At 58.6% G+C, this 25,119-nt stretch overlaps 1 protein-coding gene across 1 annotated transcript in view; it reads right to left on the reverse strand.

The window, feature by feature from the left end:
- Positions 1-1,172: 1,172 nt before the first annotated feature.
- The window catches only part of Thbs2 (thrombospondin 2), a 40,472-nt gene continuing 16,525 nt past the window's right edge, over positions 1,173-25,119 (reverse strand). Inside the window, 15 exon segments of the mRNA XM_048354458.1 lie at positions 1,173-2,271; positions 3,394-3,533; positions 4,247-4,344; positions 4,835-5,106; positions 5,527-5,754; positions 7,072-7,306; positions 8,070-8,188; positions 12,547-12,706; positions 13,899-14,006; positions 18,386-18,604; positions 19,432-19,584; positions 19,661-19,788; positions 21,513-21,686; positions 22,606-22,782; positions 23,268-23,438. Coding sequence (XP_048210415.1) covers positions 2,264-2,271; positions 3,394-3,533; positions 4,247-4,344; positions 4,835-5,106; positions 5,527-5,754; positions 7,072-7,306; positions 8,070-8,188; positions 12,547-12,706; positions 13,899-14,006; positions 18,386-18,604; positions 19,432-19,584; positions 19,661-19,788; positions 21,513-21,686; positions 22,606-22,782; positions 23,268-23,438 — 2,390 coding nt within the window. The 3' untranslated portion in view covers positions 1,173-2,263.

Genomic DNA, 25,119 nt, shown 5'->3' on the forward strand with positions numbered 1-25,119 from the left:
AAAGGCTGTTCAGCGCAGGTCTTCCTGTCTCGGAGCACCTCACCTCCACTCTCTCCTGCTATGCTTGCTCTAGCAGCCGTGAGGATCTCCCCAGGTGGTCAACAAGAACAGGGCAGCGAGGTGCACTGCTGAGGGACCTAGTCAGGCCCAGCGGGGGCCCCGGGGGAGCACAGGTGCTTGCTGGGCAGCAGGGGCCCCGGGGGAGCACAGGTGCTTGCTGGGCAGCAGGGGCCCCGGGGGAGCAAGGCTGGGCCCTGGGCCACCCCGGGGAGATTTCACCACGCTGTCACCTGACAGGAAGTGAAACGCCTGTCTGTCCTCCCTGCATGGAATTTTTCTCCCTTCCACCCAACAGAAGCCCTGCTCATTCTTTTTAAAAAAGGGAAAGAGATTCATTTATGGAAACCTTTTTGTCATTTATTTCTTAAGTATAAAAATGAGGTGCTAGCTAAATGCAGGGTTTTCTGGTGTGAAACTCTTACCAGGTAAACAAATAAATAAATATTTACAATCTTTGGCAAAAACAAAGTTTCATACACCTATATGAGAAGCTTGTATTTTTTAAAGGACACAAATAATTTACAAAACTCATGATACATTCTAAGTATTCACATCATTGCACCTACAAACAGCCCCAAGCAGAACCCTGCATACTCTTCATGGCTCTTACACTCAATGCGGTCCCCAATCCTGTGCTGGCCTTGGGGATAAAGATGCACAAGAAAGTAAAAAAAAATGCAGCAAAACAAAACATAAAGCAAATCAACCTCAAAGGAAGCAATGAAGGTAACAGTGTCAAAATGAAGCTTGTAAATTCAGACCGAAGTTATGGATTCTGTCCATTTGACATAGAAGTGTATCTACCACTGACAGACAGAGGAGACAGATTTTCTCCATATCAGACAGACATCTACTGAATTCCATGTGTGGAGTAGGAGAAGCTAATCTCCCCTTCCAAAAGACCGTTCAGCTTTTAAAAATTCAAACTGTGTCTCCTACCATGTGGACTGTTCATTGCATATGTTCAGAATGATTAAATGCTGGGCTTTCTACAGCATTCAAACAAAAATTCCTATATACAACAGATAGATAACAGTAAAAATTACTGAATTAAAATCACTGGCAACAGTATATTAAGGTTCCATTACAAATTCTTCATTACTATTATTTACTTCATTATATCTTACAGCACACTTTTTCAAAACATATTATAAAGCCTTATATTCAACCCACAGATATTTCTGCAACTGTATCTCCATATTATTTCATCTTTATTAGATGTTTAATCCCAGAATTTATACTATATATGTGTTACTTGGCATTCATTTCAAATAAGTTATCGAGTAGAGAGCTGCATTCTATATTCATTCAATAAATATTAACAAACATTTATACCTGGAACCTTAATGAGATGTGTTACCAGACTAGGTAACAGCAAGTTTCCTGCAGTTCCCAAAGCCTAGAACAGGAAGTAGACAAGAACAGGAAGCAGAAGCTAGAACAGGAACTAGGTGCAAAGTACACTGTCTCACTCATCTGCCTATCTGCAACCCATGGACCCAGCAGGGGCCCCTAGCTCATACCCAGGCATACAGGTGGAGGTCCATTCAGCAGGAATATGCTTTGTTGCTATCAACTCTGAGAGCTTCAACCATTGGACAAGAGGAAAAAGGAGAGTATTTGTCTAATTATTTCCAATGTTCCAATTATCAATGTCTTACATCATTTGCTTATGGGTCCACAATCTCATATTGCTGTGGCCTTATTTCAAACCTGACTGAATTTACCCTCTTTTGCAAATGACCTGGGAGGGTTTGTCATTGTAGAACAACTCTAATCCAAGAACAGTGAAAACATTAAGCACGGAACATAGTTGAGCAATATTTTTCATGCTTAATTTATGAAAATGGCTTATGCACACACAATATTCCCTTCTACTCCATATACACATAAATACAGTAAGTAATTACATTTTATATGTAAACGTCATTCTTTTTAAACACACAAAAGAAAGCAATGCAATATCATGCTCAATTTTCACTCCACCAAAGTCTTATGCATCATAGAACTGTTTTCCTGTAGTGAGTTAGAGGTTCATCTTTTGATTTCATTAGTGTTCTTCCTCTTTAGGCACTTGGGCTTCGGGTTGATGAAGGAGGCGAAAAACCACTCAGAATTAAAGTCAAGGAACAGGAAATGCCACTAGAGAGAGAGAAGCTGCAAGTGCTGACTTCTCTAGAAAATAGCATTTGCAGTACATTGTCTAGACATCTAAGAGAAAAGAGATCAACAGAATCAGGATTACTACACCATGGGACTTATTCTGCTTTACTTACAATCTCAAACAACATTAATTTAAAAATGACACAAATAGGAAGGAAGGAAGAGAGAGAGGGAGGGAGGGAAAGAGGAGGGGAGGGAAAGATGAGGGGAGGGGAGAGAAGGGGAAGGGGAAGGGGGAATGGAAGGGAAGGGAAGGGGAGGGGAGGAGAGGAGAGGAAAGGAAAACGAGTAGATTGATGGACAAATGGGTGTTTTGATGAGTGGATAGGCAGATGGACAAGTGGGTAGATGAGTAGATAAATGAGTAGATGGATGGATGAGCAGAGACGGAGAGAGAATGCACGGATGGGTGGACAGGTGGGTATTTTGATGAATGGATGAATAGATGGATGGGTGAATGGATGGACAGATGAAAAGATAGGTGGATGATGAAGGATGGAAAATGGGTATTTAGATGAACAAATGGATGTTTAGGGGCAGATGGATGGACAGGTGGACATATGGAAACACAAAATATCTTCAAAAGCATCTTAACCTAAGGATAAGGAAATTTTACTAGAAGCAAGCAGAGAAATTACATTTTTTGTCTACACTTTCTTACTACATGTATTATTCTCAATATGTGATCACTGAGCCTTACTTATCTGACCTATAAAAGGGGTGGTAGGGTTAGACTAGATGCTTCAGATTTACAGTATTTTGATTCAAATATACTCATATATATATATATATAAACTCCCTTACCTTTATTTTTTCTCCCTTTCTCCCTTTTTCCTTTTCCTCCCTTTCTTTCCTTATTTTAATTATTGGCAAAGATAATAATCTAAAATAACTGTAGAATCCCCAGAGGAAGCTATGTAATCTAACGCAATGGGGGTCAAGCCTGTGAATAATCTGAGAGTGTCTGTCCTACCCAAAACATCCAAATCCAACTTAAAACAAGAAAGAAACAAAAGCCAACCTGAGCTACTGGAGTCAACCCCCTGCTAAGAGCAGGCAAAGCCCCACCTCAGGGTATTATGCATGCGTGAGTTTTATCCCTCTCCAGAAGCTTCTGTGAGGGAAGTGGCTCAGGTCCTGTAGAGCCTCCCCTGACCTATGTGCACGCACCTCTGCATTCATACTTGAGGTCAGAGAAGTACACCATTTCTTGAGAGAAGACAAAGAGACCCAAACGTCCACCGGCATAGGTGTGGTCATAGATTGGTCCTGAGTCCGCCATGACCTGCTTTCCCTCGTGCACCAGGACCCTGGAAGCAGACAGGGTGAAAGAGAACTTGAATCCTGAAGCACATTCACAGTTGAGCTCTGAGTTCCACTGTTGACCAGGAAAGATCTATTGTCCTTCTATGCTGAGAATGATCCCAGAGTCTTGCATATTTTAGGCAAGGGTTCTATCACTGAGTTGCCCAACACAGAGGCATCTGGAACCCCACCACCACTCCAGATTTCAGAGCAGCCTGAGCAAGGGAGTGCTTTCCCCTTAAGAGCTCAGGCTCCTGCCCTGAAGCATGATGGGAAGCAATGAGTCCCACTCACAAACGATGCCATTATCCCACGGGGGTCATCTGGGACAGCCTTCTCTGTCCCCAGGAGCCAAAGCACAGGGCACCGTCTTTGGTAGCAAATGGGTTCCCCTCCTTCTCCTGGGTTCCAGGCCCTCCCTTGCCTGCTGGCACCAGTGATCTTCACCTCACATTGAAACCAGGGCTGTGTTCGTTTCTGGGGTACCTTCTCCCCTGTCCTGGGCACTTTGGCGGGGAGGGCCCATCATGCTCTAAGTGATCTTAAGACACATCTACGTTTCTCCTTCTCAACAGTTTTTCTAGTAAGTTACATTCAATCAAGATGTAAGATAGAAAAAAGAAACTTACCGGTTGATGCTCAAACTGGCCACCTACTGGACCCGTCCCTGCCTAGGGCCGCAGCTGGGCACTAACGTGGCCAGCCAGCGCCGGCTTACCTCATGTAGCCAGTCTTGGGCCTGTGGATCAGATGCCACCTGTAGGCAGTGTAGTCTTTCCAGCCGATGTTTTTGGGGTCATGCCACAGTGTGCGCACCTGCGGGAAGGCAGCACCTTGAGTGCGCGAGGCCCCTGCACCCCTTCCGCAACCCCACGCCCCATGGGAAAGAGACAGCCCCAGGCAGGGGTGTGCAGGCTGCATCCCTCTCTGGTTCGGTCTGTGATACACATGGTACCACGGCTCTACGTCGTGTCCCACACGCTGTGACTGACAATGTGACAGCGCGCTGCAGGTCAGGGCTACGACTACGGGCCCTTGGCCCCATAGGAGGCAACCGAGTTCAGGACCTTCTGCCTCCTTCTGTGGGACCACTGAATGCGTGAGAACCGCTTCTTCCCTGTCTTTATAAGATCAGGAAAGAGTGGCCGTTTTTATAAAAACACCAGGACGCTGTCTGTAACAAAGCAGATGCAACCCATGATTATAAGGCAGTGGCTGAGCAAGTGAGTTACGGGAGGCAGAGTGGGTGTCTCTGAGTGGGTCAGGATGGCCCCGCACCTCCCAAGGGCGTGGGGTGGCCCCTCACCTGCCCCTCCGTGTTCCCCGTGTGCCACAGGGCATTGCGCAGGTGCTCTCCCGCGCCGGTCGTGGAGTTCACCACCTTGAGGGACACCCCCGAGTAGCCGTAGGCCCTGCTGGGCTGGTCTTCCCAGTAGGTCTGCGTGACCTGCTTCCACATTACCACGTAGAAGCGGCTGCTGGACTGATAGCCAAAGACGAAGCCAGCGTAGTCGTCGTCCCGGTCAGTGTTGACGTAGAATGTGCCGCTGAAGTCCACAGACCCAAACTCATCAAAACCTACAGCAGAGGACACGTGCAGCCTTGGGGTCAGAGAGGAGCCCCCACAAGGACCCCAGAACAGCCAGGGCCATCCAAAGTGTTAGAGATGAAGTTGGCTCTGAGCCTTTACCAGGACAGCTTCTCTACTGCCTGATATTTAAAATTCCAACTTACAGCTAGCAGCAGAGTTTTACTGTGTGGTCTAATCATTTCAGATTGAATCCATAACATGAAACTGCTTGCTGAATATCAAATTTCAACGCGGAGAACTACTCCTTCCCTCGTCTCCTGTCAAGATTATTAGGCCAGACAGTGCTGCACGTCAAGGCAGGACAGGGCTGCCCGACAGATGACCCTGACCCCACCCCTCCTGGCCTCCTGTGGCTCTGCCAGCACCCTCTGTGGATACCGTGGTGGCCTCTGGGCTCCCAGGCTCACCTACAGCAATGCCCGGGTCTGAGTTCGCCGTCTGGACCAGCTCCTTTCCCTGGTGGCGAATGACCCAGTTGGGATCGATCTGTGTGGTTCCCTTTGGGTCCAAGGGGACCATCTGGAAGTTCCTGAAGTCTGTCTCACTGATGGCGTTGTTCTCCGGGCACACGTCATCGATGTCAGGGACGCTGTCATTGTCAAAATCCTCCTTGCAGATATCACCCCGCCCGTCACCTGTCCACCACAACAACACCAGGGAAACAGCACAGAGGAGGAGTGAGCCAGGAGGGAAGCCAGTTATCTGGGGTCGGGGTGAGAACTCAGCAGTTATTGGTGGACTGCTGCCCGGCCATCTCTCAAGCATTTAACTTGAATGCAATTGAGAAACAAAACACCTTCATGATAAATGCAGTAGCCATAAGAGCTGCTGCTCATTTCATGCAGAGCATATGGGAAAGTAATCTGGAGAGCTGCCCGGCAGTGTCGAGCTGAACTTCAACTTTTAAAAAGTCATCTTCCTTTAACCACTGGGGCCACTTCAATAGTTCAGCATTTAAAGTAGAACTTATCATCAAACACAATCTCTTTCTATGGGGAGCTGGACTTCTTTTCTACAGGGGCCTCTTGCCATACTCTCAGCAAGCTGGGGGCAGGGGGCTGGGCAGGCCTCATACATCCTGGTGTGGAAGTGGGGTGGGCGACGTGACGTGGTTACAGCCGGGTCTGGGGCTGCAGGTGGAGCCCAGCATATTGCCAGCCCACTGCTGTGCCTATGGTTTCAGGAAGAATTAGATTCCAGCAAGGACACGCCCTCTGAAGTCTGGACTACCCCTCCGCAGCTCTGCTCCATAGCACACATTCTCCCACGACAGGTGGAGACTCAGAGTCCTCTTCTTTCAAATTCTATGCACATCCTAGCCCCCTTCCCAGGTGCGTGCCGTGACCAGGGGTCCCACGTCCCACAGAGACTCTGGAGCGGGCTCCGCTTCCAGCTAAACTCCCTCCGCACCGCTCCGGGAGGCTTCCTAGAGCCGGCCCTGGGTCTGCAGTCTCCACTGCTGGTCTGAGTCATGTTGACTCCTCATCTCCCTCCGTCTCTTCCAGTGAAGGCGTGTCAGCGCCCGCCCGCACGCAGCATCGCCCCGGGACTGCGCCTGTGCACGCTGGCACGGAGGCCGTGGAGGGGCGGGTCTGCGGGTGGCTGTCCTTCCGGGCGGGCTGCACTTCCCCGGGAGCCTGCTGGCCCGCGCTGCTCTGATCTGCGCGAGCCTGCTCGCCCGTGCTGCTCTGATCTGCGCGAGCTTCCTTCACTCCCTCATTCTGAATGTCGTCCCTACGACAGAAACTCCCTGCCACTCGCTGGTGTCCGGCGCCGCGCCCCGGGTCCTTCCAAGAGGCTGTCAGAGGTCTGAAGTCCTCCCTCACCCCCCCGGGCCCGGCGCACGCGCCACCCCTCACGCCAGCTGAACGACAGCGTGCACCGTGGCCCCCGCGCCGCCCGGGCCGCTCCGCCCGCGGCCCCGCCCCCGCCGGGAGCCCGGCGGCACCCACCGTCGGCGTCCTCCTGGCCCGGGTTGAACACCAGCCGGCAGTTGTCCCTGTCGTCGGGGACGCCGTCGTTGTCGTCGTCGGAGTCGCAGGCGTCGCCCTGGCCGTCGTCGTCGTGGTCGGCCTGGTTGGCGTTGGAGATGTAGGGGCAGTTGTCCTGGTTGTTCTGGTGACCGTCATCGTCTATGTCCTCATTGTTGTCACACTGGTCCCCGACGAGGTCATTGTCCGCGTCTGTCTGGGAGGCGGCACGAAGGGCCCTGAGCCGTGCGCGGGAAGCCCGGGCACTGGCTGCATTTCCAGACTCCTCAGCTCACGGGGCTGGCACCCGAGTCCCCTCTATTGTCTACCTCGGCACTGGGCCCGGATTGCAAGTCCAGGTCCGAGGGCCTAGAAAGGAGCTCCTGCCTCTCCCTGGGGAAGAGAACGGCACACAAAGCTGTTCTCCCTCACAGCATTTGCTATGGGGCATTCTGGGGGCCCCCCTGGGGGTGATGTGCTCCTGGCCCTGCTAAAAGCAGAGCCACCATGACCCAGCCTCCTGGCAGGACATGGAGGAAAACAGGGACTCCTTTCGCCTCTAGCCTCTGAGACAGAACTGAAGTCAGGTTTATATTCTGAAAAGGTTTCCAACTAAGATGCTAAAGGCATTATGTCTGTCATGATGCCTTAACTGAGCTGTTAGGAACCATAATATAAATGTGCCAGAGACAGTCCCCCCAAAACAGTGCAGAGAGAGCTATCCAGATACCCCAGAGCCGCCAGACACCCCAAAGAGAGTCCCCCAGACACCCCAGAGAAAGCCCACACCAGACACCCAAGAGACAGCCCATCCAGACAGCCCTCAGTCACCCCAGAGAGAGTCCCCCCAAACAGTGCAGAGACAGCCTGCCTAGGCACCCAGAGCCCCCTGATACCCCAGAGAGAGCCCCCAGGCACTGTGACCTCTGCTCAGACACCATCACCATGAGGACCCCTCTCAGACCCTCCCTCCCGGCTACCTGGTCTGGGTTGTGCATCAGCGGGCAGTTGTCACAGTGGTCCCCAACGCCATCGCTGTCGGTGTCCCTCTGGTCCGTATTATAGACATAAGGACAGTTGTCTCTTTCATTGAAAACATCTGTTGGCATCCAGAGAACAAGTGCAGCAATATGTGAGTTTAAAGAAGGTGTATTACCTCCCCTTGACACAAGTAACATACAATCAAATTGAGTTAATACTGGTGTCAGCAAAGATATGATAAAATATGAAGTATTAGTTTATGGAAGAGGGGAAGAAACATTGCGTGTTATGGCTCACTCCCTTCAGTTTACGATAGAATCAAGTTGGGGAGCTCTCTGGGTAAGGACAGGGACCGGGAGGTGCGAAGTACAGGTACAGCCAGGCTCTCTGGACTGGCTGGACAGACTTTTCCTGCTAACGCCCACTTGGAGAACACGCGGTGAAGGCTCCATCTTCCATGACACTTGGAGAACACGCAGTGAAGGCTCCTCCTCCCATCACACTTGGAGAACACGCGGTGAAGGCTCTGTCTTCCATGACACTTGGAGAACACGCAGTGAAGGCTCCTCCTCCCATCACACTTGGAGAACACACGGTGAAGGCTCTGTCTTCCATGACACTTGGAGAACACTCGGTGAAGGCTCCTCCTCCCGTCACACTTGGAGAACACGCAGTGAAGGCTCCATCTTCCATGACACTTGGAGAACACGCGGTGAAGGCTCCTCCTCCCATCACGCTTGGAGAACACACGGTGAAGGCTCCATCTTCCATGACACTTGGAGAACACGCGGTGAAGGCTCCATCTTCCATGACACTTGGAGAACACGCGGTGAAGGCTCCTCCTCCCATGACACTTGGAGAACACGCGGTGAAGGCTCCTCCTCCCGTCACCCTTGGAGAACACGCAGTGAAGGCTCCATCTTCCATGACACTTGGAGAACACGCGGTGAAGGCTCCTCCTCCCATCACGCTTGGAGAACACACGGTGAAGGCTCTGTCTTCCATGACACTTGGAGAACACGCGGTGAAGGCTCCATCTTCCATGACACTTGGAGAACACGCGGTGAAGGCTCCTCCTCCCGTCACCCTTGGAGAACACGCGGTGAAGGCTCCATCTTCCATGACACTTGGAGAACACGCGGTGAAGGCTCCTCCTCCCATCACGCTTGGAGAACACACGGTGAAGGCTCCATCTTCCATGACACTTGGAGAACACACGGTGAAGGCTCCATCTTCCATGACACTTGGAGAACATGCGGTGAAGGCTCCTCCTCCCATCACCCTTGGAGAACACGCAGTGAAGGCTCCTCCTCCCGTCACCCTTGGAGAACACGCGGTGAAGGGTCCTCCTCCCGTCACACTTGGAGAACACGCGGTGAAGGTTCCATCTTCCATGACACTTGGAGAACACGCAGTGAAGGGTCCTCCTCCCGTCACACTTGGAGAACACACGGTGAAGGGTCCTCCTCCCGTCACACTTGGAGAACACGCGGTGAAGGCTCCATCTTCCATGACACTTGGAGAACACGCAGTGAAGGCTCCTCCTCCCGTCACCCTTGGAGAACACGCGGTGAGGGCTCCTCCTCCCGTCACACTTGGAGAACACACGGTGAAGGCTCTGTCTTCCATGACACTTGGAGAACACGCGGTGAAGGCTCCATCTTCCATGACACTTGGAGAACACGCAGTGAAGGCTCCATCGTCCATCATGCTTGGAGAACACACGGTGAGGGCTCCTCCTCCCATCACCCTTGGAGAACACGCGGTGAAGGCTCCTCCTCCCATCACGCTTGGAGAACACGCGGTGAGGGCTCTGTCTTCCATGACACTTGGAGAACACGCAGTGAAGGCTTCATCTTCCATGACACTTGGAGAACACACAGTGAAGGCTCCATCGTCCATCACGCTTGGAGAACACACGGTGAGGGCTCCTCCTCCCATCACCCTTGGAGAACACGCGGTGAAGGCTCCTCCTCCCATCACGCTTGGAGAACACGCGGTGAAGGCTCCTCCTCCCGTCACCCTTGGAGAACCCGCAGTGAAGGCTCCATCTTCCATGACACTTGGAGAACACGCAGTGAAGGCTCCATCTTCCATGACACTTGGAGAACACGCGGTGAAGGCTCTGTCTTCCATGACACTTGGAGAACACGCGGTGAAGGCTTCATCTTCCATCACACTTGGAGAACACGCAGTGAAGGCTCCATCTTCCATGACACTTGGAGAACACGCAGTGAAGGCTCCATCTTCCATGACACTTGGAGAACACGCGGTGAAGGCTCTGTCTTCCATGACACTTGGAGAACACGCGGTGAAGGCTTCATCTTCCATCACACTTGGAGAACACGCAGTGAAGGCTCCATCTTCCATGACACTTGGAGAACACGCAGTGAAGGCTTCATCTTCCATGACACTTGGAGAACACGCAGTGAAGGCTTCATCTTCCATGACACTTGGAGAACACGCGGTGAAGGCTCTGTCTTCCATGACACTTGGAGAACACGCGGTGAAGGCTCCTCCTCCCGTCACACTTGGAGAACACGCGGTGAAGGCTCCATCTCCCACCAACACCCCAGGTGGTGCTGGCCCATCTGCCATGCCCAGCAGTCGGGATGTAACAGTGGCAGACATCTACCCATGTTGAGTTACTAGTGAGTACAAATTAGCAGTAGACCAAGCAATGCTGCCTCCAACAAAGCAAACTCAAAACAGAGCATGAAAGTGTGAGTTAGCGGCTGGGGGACCGAGTGGGGTGCTGGCCTTGACTCAGCTACATGGAGCCTGAGAAAGGGGAGGTCACATGACAGGGAGTCAAGATCAACAGAGAAAGGACCCCCTACAATGGAGGAGGGCCTCAGAACACGAGATCCGGCATCACACGTGCCAGCCCAGCTCAGGATGGCACGAAGCACACCCTTCAATGCCGTAGCGGCTCACAGGGCGTCTAGCCCTTCCTGCACAAGGGACAGGAATGGAAGCAGAACCGGGCTGGAAAAGTTAATCTAAGAAAATACACTTAGGGACAAAACAACCCTGGGCTGGGCAGAAGGAGAGGCAAGGTGGGCAGGGTACTGTGTGCAAGAGGCAAGCACTGTGAGCTTGGGAATCTCTGCTGGCTCTCAGGGCTGGACGGAGGAAGAGGAGCCGAGGGAGTGGGGGGGTGGGGCCTGGGGGACCCGGGGGCCCAAGGCTTCACGATGCCACCTGGTCCCTGGCAGTGTCGGAGACACAGGCTACACTGCTTCCTTCTGTCTGGGGATCCACGGAAGGAGCCCACTAATGAATGATGAGAAACAGAACAGTGGATGCAGAAAGCGAAGGATGAGAAACAAGGTGGGACCACTGTCAAGGCGAATGGCTTTTCTCAGACGCTTCTCAGAGGAGCTATGAGGCCAGAGGTCTGGCTTCTGCAGTGTTTTGAGCTGAGGCAAACACCAGGAAAGACACAACAATGCAGGACTCTGAGGTGGGGTTAGGAAAAGAAGATCTGGGTGGGGAAGACAATGATCAACCAAGAATGGGCCCCGGGAATCATAAGCTACCTAAGAAATGATTTCATCTCACATTAGTACTTAGATGACGTTCAGTCCTTCTCCCCAAAATCAGCATTAAGCAGAAAGCTTACAAATAGAGCCACCCCTGGTATCTACAAAGGGCTGGTCCCAGGACCCGCATGGAGATCAAGTCTGGGATGTCCAAGTCCCTCGTGTAAATAGTGAAGTACTGCATGTGTCCTACACTCGCATACTTCGGGTGTCTCTCCATTACTTACAGCACTCAATTCAGTGTAAATACCACAAAACCAGTCATAAACTCCATGGCTTAGAGGCCAAACAAAAGGAAAAAGTCTGCACATGGTAAGTACATGCAATGTCCTTTTCAAATATCCCTCTGCATGACAGGAAGTCAAGGTCAACTGAGAAAGGAATCCTCAGACACAGATGTGTCATGGACACTGTGAAGTAAAATCGACAGAGCACTGCCTGTCACTGAAGCTATGTCACTATCATCAGCAGAGCACTGCCTGTCACTGAAGCTGTGTCACTATCATCAGCAGAGCACTGCCCGTCACTGAAGCCGTGTCACTAAGATGGACAGAGCACTGCCCATCACTGAAGCTGTGTCACTAAGATGGACAGAGCACTGCCTGTCACTGAAGCCGTGTCACTATCATCAGCAGAGCACTGCCTGTCACTGAAGCCGTGTCACTAAGATGGACAGAACACTGCCCGTCACTGGAGCCGTGTCACTAAGATGGACAGAGCACTGCCCGTCACTGGAGCCGTGTCACTAAGATGGACAGAGCACTGCCCGTCACTGAAGCCATGTCACTATCATCAGCAGAGCACTGCCCGTCACTGAAGCCGTGTCACTAAGATGGACAGAGCACTGCCCGTCACTGGAGCCGTGTCACTAAGATGGACAGAGCACTGCCCGTCACTGGAGCCGTGTCACTAAGATGGACAGAGCACTGACCGTCCCCGTCTATGTCCACCGAGCAGGCGTCGCCTTCACCGTTGTTGTCGGTGTCGATCTGCGCGGGGTTGTGCACGTAGGGACAGTTGTCACAGCGGTCCCCAACCTCATCCTTGTCATAGTCAAACTGGCGGGGGTTGAAGAGGAGCTGGCAGTTGTCCTGAAAACACAGGAAGAAACTTCAGAAAGAGCAAAGCAACGCCTGTCGGGCTGCTACTGACCTGCTCGGCACGTACGTCCCACATTCAGCGTACCCCGACTCACCCGCACGGAAACAGAAGACCAGCCACCCGGCCCTCGCCTAGCCCCGCTTCCTATCACGGCAGGGGCCCGTTATCTGTCCACCTGCTCGCTCTTAGAATTTGGAGATTTCTTACAGCAGAGATGCAGTTCCATTTGCTGTGAGGTGAGTGAGCAGGCGTGGCTGAGGAACGAGGTCAGCGAGTCACCCAGCCGGGCGGGGGGCTGAGGTGGCCCCCACACACACACCGGCACTGAGTGCTCACTGCCATCAGGCGGCACGGCAAAGGCCGGGGTGGCAGTTATTGTGGTGGCGCCTGTCACTCGTGGAGCCTCACCTTGTGTCTGAAGAACCCCCAGGGGCCCAGGCCCTGGTCCCCTTGTGTCCCGAGGGACCAGCTGTCCTGAGCGGTAACTTGTGGGGACTGAGGACAAATCTTTGTCAAGACGATGGCTCCACAAAGGCCGTTCAGTGTACAGCCTGGTAGGGGACCACTTTACTCCCAAAGCCACAATCGGGGGACCACTCTGCCCCCCACTTTCTCCTCACCCAACCCCCAGTGTCCCCACCCCCCTCCCCCTCACCCCCCAGTGTCCCCACCCCCTCCCCCTCACCCCCCAGTGTCCCCACCCCCTTCCCCTCACCCTCCAGTGTCCCCACCCCTTCCCCTCACCCCCCAGTGTCCCCACCCCCTTCCCCTCACCCTCCAGTGTCCCCACCCCGTCCCCTCACCCCCCAGTGTCCCCACCCCCTCCCCCTCACCCCCAGTGTCCCCACCCCCTCCCCCTCACCCTCCAGTGTCCCCACCCCCTTCCCCTCACCCTCCCGTGTCCCCACCCCTTCCCCTCACCCTCCAGTGTCCCCACCCCCTTCCCCTCACCCCCCAGTGTCCCCACCCCTCCCCCTCCCCCCCCAGTGTCCCCACCCCTTCCCTTCACCCCCCAGTGTCCCCACCTCCTCCCCCTCACCCCCCAGTGTCCCCTCCCCCTTCTCTTCACCCCCCCAGTGTCCCCACCTCCTCCCCCTCACCCCCCAGTGTCCCCACCCCCTCCCCCTCACCCCCTGCCCGGGTCCCCACCCCCTCCCCCCCCCGCCCGGGTCCCCAGCCCACCTTCTCGTCGCTCACGCCGTCGTTGTCATCGTCCTCATCACAGGCATCACCAATTCCATCCTTGTCGAAATCCTCCTGCCCAGAGTTGGGCAGCCGGGGACAGTTATCCTGGTTAGGGAAGACAGGATCCATGTCCCCTCTCTCCTCCTCCTCCGTCATCACAAGCTTCGTGTGCACACAAAGCACCGGAGTCCAGTTCCCACTTGACATCCCAGGGGAATGTTTCCACCGCAGCACAGACGGGAAGGGGAGGACGGCGCAGAGGGCGGAGCGCAGCCCGGGGTGAGGGTGTGGTGGGGGAGGACGGCGCGGAGGGCGGAGCGCGGCCCCGGGTGAGGGTGCGGGTGGGGGAGGACGGCCGGGGAGGGCGGAGCACGGAGGGCGGAGCAAGGCTAGGGATGAAGATGAGGGTGAGGGAGGACGGCCGGGGAGGACAGAGCACGGAGGGCGGAGCACGGCCTGGGGTGAGGGTGCGGGTGGGGGAGGACGGCCGGGGAGGGCGGAGCACAGCCGGGGGTGAGGGTGAGGGTGGGGGAGGACGGCCGGGAGGGTGGAGCACGGCTAGGGATGAGGGTGCGGGTGGGGGAGGACAGCAGGGGAGGACAGCCGCGGAAGGCGGAACACAGCCCGGGATGAGGATGAGGGTGGGGGAGGACAGCCGGGGAGGGCGGAGCACGGCCTGGGGTGAGGATGACGGTGGGGGAGGACGGCCGGGGAGGACGGCCGCGGAGGGCGGAGCACGGCCCGGGGTGAGGGTGCGGGTGGGGGAGGACAGCCGGGGAGGACGGCCGCGGAGGGCAGAGCACGGCCCGGGGTGAGGGTGCGGGTGGGGGAGGACGGCGGGGGAGGACGGCCACGGAGGGCGGAACACGGCTAGGGATGAGGGTGAGGGTGGGGGAGGACGGCCGGGGAGGCGGAGCACGGCCCGGGGTGAGGGTGAGGGTGGGGGAGGACGGCCGGGAGGGCGGAGCACGGCCCGGGGTGAGGGTGCGGGTGGGGGAGGACGGCCGGGAGGGCGGAGCACGGCCCGGGGTGAGGGTGCCGTGGGGGAGGACGGCCGGGGAGGCGGAGCACGGCCCGGGGTGAGGGTGAGGGTGGGGGAGGACGGCCGGGAGGGCGGAGCACGGCCTGGGGTGAGGGTGCGGTGGGGGAGGACGGCCGGGGAGGACGGCTGCGGAGGGCGGAGCACGGCCCGGGGTGAGGGTGCGGTGGGGGAGGACGGCCGGGGAGGCGGAGCACGGCCCGGGGTGAGGGTGAGGGTGGGGGAGGACGGCCGGGGAGGGCGGAGCACGGCCCGGGGTGAGGGTGAGGGTGGGGGAGGACGGTGGGGGAGGACGGCCGCGGAGGGCAGAGCCCGGCCGGCCCCGGGCTGCAGGGACTGACTGCCTCGGGCGTCACAGGCAGCCCTGCCTCCCTCACTGTCCTCCTCCTCCAATCGTGCGGGCCTGGGAAAGGCTTTCGGGGGAAGGCGCGTGCTCAGATTCGACAGTGATGGACAGGCATGACGCGTGGCGGCAATCGTGCTTTCAGGCGATGCTTTCTTGCCATCGTGCAGCATTGACCCTTGTGGCTCACGGCACAAAGGCATCCCAACGCCCTGTGGTGGCAGAACGGCCCCCACCCAGGCCACCGCCCCTCAGGAGCGCAGGGGGCGGCGGGGGATGGGCGGCGGAGGCGACTTCTTCCGCGAAGGGTCCTGACAGAAGCGGCCACCCTGGGCTCTGCTGGGCCCTGCACAACGCACAGCAGCGATCGGGGAGGGGAACTGATCTGAGGAGACGGCGTGCGGAAGAAAGCAACGTGAACACGGGGGCAGAGACGAGCGTGGCGCCGCGGCCTCTGCGGGAGCCCCTACTGACACTTGGCCCTCGTGCCTGTGTCCTGGAGAAGTGCTGAGAACAGGTTCTGTTGTTCCTGTGCCCCACAGAGGACACCGACAGCGGTTCCCGCCGCGAGTCAGGAGCTCCTTCTCCCAGCTCCGGATCGACCACACCAGGGACTCTGTGAAGAACCGACTGCTCGGTTCTTGCTCAGTGACCTCTGATGGGCCCACAGGGTCTGCGGACTCCCCTGCCCCGGGCCGGGGGTGGAATCCCCTAGATCTTTTCTTGTCCTTCTCACTGGGGTTGAGCCTGACTGTAGTCAATCTGAGCAAGTGGGGATGAACACTGTCTCCCAAGACACAACAGCCACTACACTACCCTGAGTAATGATTCCTGAAATGCAAGGAAATAACCAAGGAGAGGCCCTGCCTGCAACTCCAATCCTTTGGGTGGGAGGCCTGGACTCTGGGAGGAGAGCCAGCCAGCCAGGCTCCGGCTCCCTTCCTTCCCCCAGTCATGGGAGAGTGTTCACTTAGAACGCCATTGTCTTGAGGGAGGGAATGCACCTGGCTCTAGGAGGAATGAAGACAAGTTTCACATTCCTTAGGCCAATGCCTTCTCATTTCTAGATTGGGCACAATCCTTCCACTGTGGAGGAATGAACTGGAGCAGACTTGGTGCTGGGAAGGAGGGGACAGGAGTGACCTGGTGCTGGTGGAGGAGGGGACAGGAGTGGACCTGGTGCTGGGAAGGAGGGGGCAGGAGTGGACCTGGTGCTGGTGGAGGAGGGGACAGGAGTGACCTGGTGCTGATGGAGGAGGGGACAGGAGTGGACCTGGTGCTGGGAAGGAGGGGGCAGGAGTGGACCTGGTGCTGGGGAGGAGGGGACAGGAGTGGACCTGGTGTTGGTGGAGGAGGGGACAGGAGTGACCTGGCGCTGATGGAGGAGGGGACAGGAGTGGACCTGGTGTTGATGGAGGAGGGGGCAGGAGTGGACCTGGTGTTGATGGAGGAGGGGACAGGAGTGGACCTGGTGCTGATGGAGGAGGGGACAGGAGTGGACCTGGTGCTGATGGAGGAGAGGACAGGAGTGGACCTGGTGCTGATGGAGGAGGGGACAGGAGTGGACCTGGTGCTGATGGAGGAGGGGACAGGAGTGGACCTGGTGCTAATGGAGGAGGGGGCAGGAGTGGACCTGGTGCTGGGGAGGAGGGGACAGGAGTGGACCTGGTGCTGGGGAGGAGGGGACAGGATTGGACCTGGTGTTGGTGGAGGAGGGGACAGGAGGACCTGGTGTTGGTGGAGGAGGGGACAGGAGTGGACCTGGTGCTGGGAAGGAGGGGGCAGGAGTGGACCTGGTGCTAATGGAGGAGGGGGCAGGAGTGGACCTGGTGCTGGGGAGGAGGGGACAGGAGTGGACCTGGTGCTGGGGAGGAGGGGACAGGATTGGACCTGGTGTTGGTGGAGGAGGGGACAGGAGTGGACCTGGTGTTGGTGGAGGAGGGGACAGGAGTGGACCTGGTGCTGGGAAGGAGGGGGCAGGAGTGGACCTGGTGCTGGGAAGGAGGGGGCAGGAGTGGACCTGGTGTTGATGGAGGAGGGGACAGGAGTGGACCTGGTGTTGGTGGAGGAGGGGACAGGAGTGGACCTGGTGCTGGGAAGGAGGGGGCAGGAGTGGACCTGGTGCTGGGAAGGAGGGGGCAGGAGTGGACCTGGTGTTGATGGAGGAGGGGACAGGAGTGGACCTGGTGTTGGTGGAGGAGGGGACAGGAGTGGACCTGGTGCTGGTGGAGGAGGGGACAGAAGTGGACCTGGTGCTGGTGGAGGAGGGGACAGGAGTGGACCTGGTGTTGGTGGAGGAGGGGACAGGAGTGGATCTGGTGTTGATGGAGGAGGGGACAGGAGTGGACCTGGTGCTGGGAAGGAGGGGGCAGGAGTGGACCTGGTGTTGGTGGAGGAGGGGACAGGAGTGGACCTGGTGTTGGTGGAGGAGGGGACAGGAGTGGACCTGGTGCTGGGAAGGAGGGGGCAGGAGTGGACCTGGTGCTGGGAAGGAGGGGGCAGGAGTGGACCTGGTGTTGATGGAGGAGGGGACAGGAGTGGACCTGGTGTTGGTGGAGGAGGGGACAGGAGTGGACCTGGTGTTGGTGGAGGAGGGGACAGGAGTGGACCTGGTGTTGATGGAGGAGGGGACAGGAGTGGACCTGGTGCTGGGAAGGAGGGGGCAGGAGTGGACCTGGTGTTGGTGGAGGAGGGGACAGGAGTGGACCTGGTGCTGGGAAGGAGGGGGCAGGAGTGGACCTGGTGCTGTGGAGGAGGGGACAGGAGTGACCTGGTGCTGGGGAGGAGGGGACAGGAGTGGACCTGGTGTTGGTGGAGGAGGGGACAGGAGTGGACCTGGTGCTGGGGAGGAGGGGACAGGAGTGGATCTGGTGTTGGTGGAGGAGGGGACAGGAGTGGACCTGGTGTTGATGGAGGAGGGGACAGGAGTGGACCTGGTGTTGATGGAGGAGGGGACAGGAGTGGACCTGGTGCTGGTGGAGGAGGGGCAGCACTGGGCCTTGGGCTGGGGAGGAGGGGGCAGCACTGGGCCTTGGGCTGGGGAGGAGGGGACTGGCAGAGGGGACTGGGGGAGACCTGGTGCTCAGTGGGGCTGGGCCTCACCTTGATGCAGTGGTAGGTAGCGTTGGTGGCACACACCAGGTTGTTGTTGGGCCAGCCATCCAGGTCCGAGTCCTCCCCGCAGATGAGCCCATCGCCTGCGTAGCCTGTCTGGCACTCACACTTGAACATAGGATCGCTGAAGTGACCCAGGTAGATGCACTCTGCATGCTTGTGGCAGTTGTGAGTCTTGTCCTTGCATGGGTTTTCAGGTTCACACACCTGCAGGACCAAGGGCCATGTGAGCCATCCACAGGCCCTGCCCAGGAAAGACGAAGGCCAGCCCTGGGGCAGCTGGGGGCACAGGAACCCCTCACAAGTGGACAGGGGCCATGGTGGCGGCCAGGGTACAAAAATCAGGAGTTGGGCTAATTCTGGCCCTGGTCGGAGGCACCTGTTCATGGTTCTCTGAGCAAGTCAAGCATCATTTTGGAGGCTACTCCGTCTCACATGCGCCATCGCACAGTCCATGGGGATGGAGTATGTTCCCCAGATAACCTGCTAGACCTGACTGTCTGGTGTGTCTCACGCTGGTAGCTCCACACACACCCCCACCAGCGGGAGGTGGTTAGGTCCCCGGGGCTCTGTCCTCAGAAGTGGACTCATGATGACTGTGACGTTCAGTCTTTTACCTTCTCTGGACTTCTCTCTGGTCCTCTATTCCCCTCCCAGGGTGACACTGCACAGGGACCCTCACTCCATGCCTGGCTGGCGGCCGTGGACTTCCCAGCCTCCAGAAGTAAGGCTCTGTCCTTTGTAACTGACCCAGCCTCAAGCACCATGCTACAGTAGCACAGAACAGACTTAAGAGATCATCAGCCTACAAAAACAATTGGATTCTTTGCTCAAAAGCATGGCTCGGAATCCCCCGTGCCCAGCGGAGTGGCACCATGTGGACAGAGGTGTGGTCAGCTTCTCTGGGGTAGATACACCCCACTTCCCCCAAATGATGCTCCATTCTCTTACCCATCACATCTCCATCTTCTCTGGACTTGCCCGCTGTTTTCCAAAGCCTTCCCCAATACACAGGAAAGGCTAGCCTCGCTTACCTGCTTTTCTGTCCTGGCAGCCTCCAGGCCAACCCCGAAGGGCTGGCTCCCCTTGTAGCGTGGGGGGCAGGGCAGACAGTGGAAGCCGGGCAGGGTGTTGACGCAGCGGGAAGCTTTGCTGGTAGAGAAGCAAATATCCGTGACCACAGCACACTGCAAGGACAAGCAGCCATCAGTCACCACCCCGACCTAGTGGCGCTCCGCGGCCCAGGGAGGAAGGGACACTTACCTCATCCAGGTCCTCGCAGTGAGTGCCATTGCCTAGGAAGCCCGCAGGGCATGAGCCGCAGGACCACGAGCCATCAGAAAAGCTGTTGCACTCTGCTCCAGGAAAGCAGGGGTTGGACAAGCAGCCATCTGTGCGGAGAAGCAAAGCTAACTACACTGCACGCAGGACAGGCCTCACTCAGCACACAGCGCTTGGCTGGAGAAAGCTGGTCCATCTCAGTTCAGCCACCCTAAGTGGTGTGCGAGAGATACACTAGAGTTACGCACATCACAGGAGATGGACAGCCATCCGACTATCCCCTCGAGAACGGACAGTCACCACCTATCCCCTCGAGAATGGACAGTCACCGCCTATCCCCCCTGAGAATGGACAGTCACCGCCTATCCCCCCTGAGAATGGACAGTCACCGCCTATCCCCTCGAGAATGGACAGTCACCGCCTATCCCCTCGAGAATGGACAGTCACCGCCTATCCCCCCTGAGAATGGACAGTCACCACCTATCCCCCCTCGAGAATGGACAGTCACCGCCTATCCCCCCTGAGAATGGACAGTCACCACCTATCCCCCCTCGAGAATGGACAGTCACCGCCTATCCCCCTCGAGAATGGACAGTCACCGCCTATCCCCTCGAGAATGGACAGTCACCGCCTATCCCCCCTGAGAATGGACAGTCACCCGCCTATCCCCCCTGAGAATGGACAGTCACCGCCTATCCCCCCTGAGAATGGACAGCCCTGCAGCGCCCACCCCCCTGTGCGCACACGCTGACCCGCAGTGCAGCCCCGCAGCGCCCACCCCCCTGTGCACACGCTGACCCGGGTGCAGCCCCGCAGCGCCCACCCCCCTGTGCGCACACGCTGACCCGCAGTGCAGCCCCGCAGCGCCCACCCCCCTGTGCGCACACGCTGACCCCGCAGTGCAGCCCCGCAGCGCCCCCCCCCTCATGTGCACACGCTGACCCGCAGTGCAGCCCCGCAGCGCCCACCCCCCTGTGCGCACACGCTGACCCCGCAGTGCAGCCCCGCAGCGCCCCCCCCCTCATGTGCACACGCTGACCCGCAGCGCAGCCCCGCAGCGCCCACCCCCCCGTGCGCACACGCTGACCCGCGGTGCAGCCCCGCAGCGCCCACCCCCCTGTGCACACACGCTGACCCGCAGTGCAGCCCCGCAGCGCCCACCCCCCCGTGCGCACACGCTGACCCGCGGTGCAGCCCCGCAGCGCCCACCCCCCCGTGCGCACACGCTGACCCGCGGCGCAGCCCCGCAGCGCCCACCCCCCTGTGCACACGCTGACCCGCAGTGCAGCCCCGCAGCGCCCACCCCCCTGTGCACACGCTGACCCGGGTGCAGCCCCGCAGCGCCCACCCCCCTGTGCACACACGCTGACCCGGGTGCAGCCCCGCAGCGCCCACCCCCCTGTGCACACACGCTGACCCGCAGTGCAGCCCCGCAGCGCCCACCCCCCTGTGCACACACGCTGACCCGCAGTGCAGCCCCGCAGCGCCCACCCCCCTGTGCACACACGCTGACCCGCAGTGCAGCCCCGCAGCGCCCACCCCCCTGTGCACACGCTGACCCGCGGTGCAGCCCCGCAGCGCCCACCCCTGTGCACACACGCTGACCCGCGGCGCAGCCCCGCAGCGCCCACCCCCCCCACGCACACGCTGACCCGGGTGCAGCCCCGCAGCGCCCACCCCCCTGTGCACACACGCTGACCCGCGGCGCAGCCCCGCAGCGCCCACCCCCCTGTGCACACACGCTGACCCGCGGCGCAGCCCCGCAGCGCCCACCCCTCCCGCGCACACGCTGACCGCAGCGCCCACCCCCCCCCCCCCCACCGCGCGCACACACCTATGGGGCAGCTCCTCTTGTTGCACATCTGGTGCTCCTTCATGTCTCCCACGCAGTCCCTCCCGCCGTGCTGGGGCTCAGGGCTGTTGCAGACCCTGGCCCGCTCCCGGATTCCTCCCGCACAGGTGACCGTGCAGGCTGACCATGGAGACCAGGGGCTCCAGCGGCCGTCGACTGTGGGGAGAGCCGGGAGAGGGGGCTGAGAGGACACAGGAGCACGGCACCCCCGGTCTGCGCTGCCAGGCGATGCAGGAACTGCAGAGCAAGGCCCGGCCCAGCCAGGAGAGCCTGGCTTGTTCTCTTTCAACCGAGAGGCAGGAGAAAGGGGAGACTGGGCCCCTGTGTCCCTTCAAGGTCATGGTGATGGGGTGGCATAGATGACAGAACTTATTTGTTCTTCTGGAGGAAGATTCTCACAGCCTTTTACAAGTAGAAGACCAGGACATCTACCAAGCCAGCCTCTGGGACGCACACTGCCTCATCCCTGAAATGTCACCCGAGTCTCCTTGAGCACGCAGCCATGCCGGGCAGACACACACGGATGACCCGCCATGAAGGCGTCACCCTGCTTCTACAGGAAAGACGGGGCCCTGGAGCTCTGAACGGGGGGCTCCGTAAGCCACCGCCGTGTCACCCTAGACATAGGCAAAGCCCTGTTCTTCGCACTTTCTGCTCACTGCCCCGGTCCTGGTGTTCTGGCTCCCCTCCCTCCGAGCGCAGAGCCTCCCTGCCTCACCTGTGCTCTAGGCCCACTCGGAGGAAGCCAGGCGAACTCAGAATTTCCGACAAGGACCCCCAAGAACCAGGGCCCACGGCCTGGAGGCCGTGCTGGCTTCGGCTGTAGCACCACACTGGCTACGGCCGGCTCTGTCACTAGCAATCCCGCTCCAACTCTGCCCGTCGAGCTCCGAGTTTCCGCTCCCTCCTCACTCGCGGTGGGGCAGGCCTTGGTCTTGGGCCGGCCACGGGGCTCTCCCGCGTGCCCCCCCCCACCCGCCATCTCCCTCGCCCGTGCTGCCCACTCGGTGGGCACAGAGCGCCCAGAAGGCCCGGCCCGCTTGCCCCAGTGCCATCCCCGAGGGCCCGCACTCACCGGGGCACGGCGTGCCCTGGCAGGGCTTGGTCTCCCGGCCACTGCCCTTGCAGCTCCTGCCGCCCATCTGGGGCACGGGTGAATTGCAGAGGCGGATGCGAGTGACGTTGCCCTCGCCGCAGGTCGCTGAGCACGAGGACCACGGCGACCAGTGGCTCCAGCCGCCGTTCTGACGGACTGATGCAGGAGAAACCGAGGTCAGGCTGCCTTCCAGGCCTTCTGGCCTGGTCCACCCCAAGGGCTGCCTTTGAGCTCAGCAGCACTCACACGGGAGGGGGGGAAGCCAGCCCCGCCTTCACCTGGGAGGAGGTGACCCACCCAGCAGGAATCGGGAGACCCCAGGGGACCCTGGCCCCGCCCCCCGCCCCCTGGAGACCCCAAGTGACCCAGGCCCCGGCCCTGCCCACACCCCCTGGAGATCCCAGGTGACCCTGGCCCCGCCCCCGCCCCCTGGAGACCCCAAGTGACCCAGGCCCCAGCCCTGCCCCCACCCCCTGGAGACCACAGGTGACCCAGGCCCCAGCCCCGCCCCAGCCCTTGGAGACCCCAGGTGACCCAGGCCCCACCTACGCCCCCTGGAGACCCCAGGTGACCCAGGCCCCGCCCCCGCCCCCTGGAGACCCCAGGTGACCCAGGCCCCACCCGCCCCGCCCGGCACTCACTGCGGGTGTCACACTTGTCCAGGGCGCAGGCCCGCGTCTGGATGGAGGCGCCCCGGCAGGTGTTGCTGGTGACATCGCAGGACCGGCCCCGCTGCTGCGTGCCGGAGCCGCAGGTGACGGAGCACTGGGTCCACTCGGCCCACGGAGACCAGCCCTCCTCGCCCGCGCCCGCTGGGGAGCAGAACGCCCCACGTCAGCCCCACGCGGGGCCCGTACCCCACGCGGGGCGCTCCGCGCTCCCGCCCTGCCGGAGGCCCAAGGTCACCGCCTGACGGAGGGAACCGGTGGGACACGGAGCCTGCGGGGACACCGAGCCACCGAGGCTCAAGGCCGGGTGCCGGCCGGGGCCTGGGCAGCCATCCCAGTAACGGCAGACCTCGGCAGGTCTGAGGGGCGAGGAGCCCTCGGAGCTGTGGGGGACCCGAGGGGGTCCCCACACGGCAGACGCTCACTTCCTCAAGGGGGTGACTCCCCTCTACACAGGTTTTGCTGTGGTTTCACTGCAACCCTTGTTTGCTGTCTTACGTGCTATTGCTTGAAATAATTATTGATGGCATAATCTATTTCCAAATAATTTAAATGGAGAAGAGTAAAATAAAAAGGCAATTCCCTGCCAGAAATTCTCCACGGATCACTGTGGAGACCTTCCCACCTACAAGGCTTCAGGAGGTAGAGAGGCCCCAGAACAGGAGCCCTGGATGCCCCAGAGCCCCAAGTCGGCCCCAACCCCACCCCAGCCCCTGACAGCTAGAACGCAGGAGCATCGACTGAGAGTCTACACCAGCAGCCAGCAGTCAGCTCTGAGGAAAACCTGCTGGCATTCTCTGGTGGACAGCACCGTCCATCGCAAGATTCAGGCCGGAGGGAAAGTTGGTGGGTATCTTGCACATACCAAGTCAAACAACTACATTAACTTCTTGAAATCATAGAGCCCTAGGCTCCAATAATCTCACGCGCTGCACATCCGAGGCCTAGGTACACAGAGGACAATGTCCCAGGACACAACAAGATGATGCTCTTCCGGGCCTGGAACCACACTCAGCCCTTGGGTTGCCTCACTGTGGGTCAGGGCCGTGTCCTGACTCACACTCGATCCTCACACAGCTCACTGTGGTCAGGGCCCGTGTCCTGACTCACACTAGGTCCTCACACAGCTCACTGTGGGTCAGGGCTGTGTCCTGACTCACACTGGATCCTCACACAGATCACTGTGGTCAGGGCTGTGTCCTGACTCACACTCGATCCTCACACAGCTCACTGTGGGTCAGGGCCGTGTCCTGACTCACACTCGACCCTCACACAGCTCACTGTGGGTCAGGGCCGTGTCCTGACTCACACTAGGTCCTCACACAGCTCACTGTGGGTCAGGGCCGTGTCCTGACTCACACTAGGTCCTCACACAGCTCACTGTGGGTCAGGGCCGTGTCCTGACTCACACTAGGTCCTCACACAGCTCACTGTGGGTCAGGGCCGTGTCCTGACTCACACCTAGGTCCCTCACACAGATCACTGTGGTCAGGGCCGTGTCCTGACTCACACTCGATCCTCACACAGATCACTGTGGTCAGGGCCGTGTCCTGACTCACACTGGATCCTCACACAGCTCACTGTGGGTCAGGGCCATGTCCTGACTCACACTAGGTCCTCACACAGCTCACTGTGGGTCAGGGCCGTGTCCTGACTCACGCTCGATCCTCACACAGCTCACTGTGGGTCAGGGCCGTGTCCTGACTCACACTCGATCCTCACACAGATCACTGTGGTCAGGGCCGTGTCCTGACTCACACTAGGTACTCACACAGCTCACTGTGGTCAGGGCCGTGTCCTGACTCACACTCGATCCTCACACAGC

Source organism: Perognathus longimembris, chromosome 9 (genome assembly GCF_023159225.1).
Source record: "Perognathus longimembris pacificus isolate PPM17 chromosome 9, ASM2315922v1, whole genome shotgun sequence".
Taxonomy (NCBI): domain Eukaryota; kingdom Metazoa; phylum Chordata; class Mammalia; order Rodentia; family Heteromyidae; genus Perognathus; species Perognathus longimembris.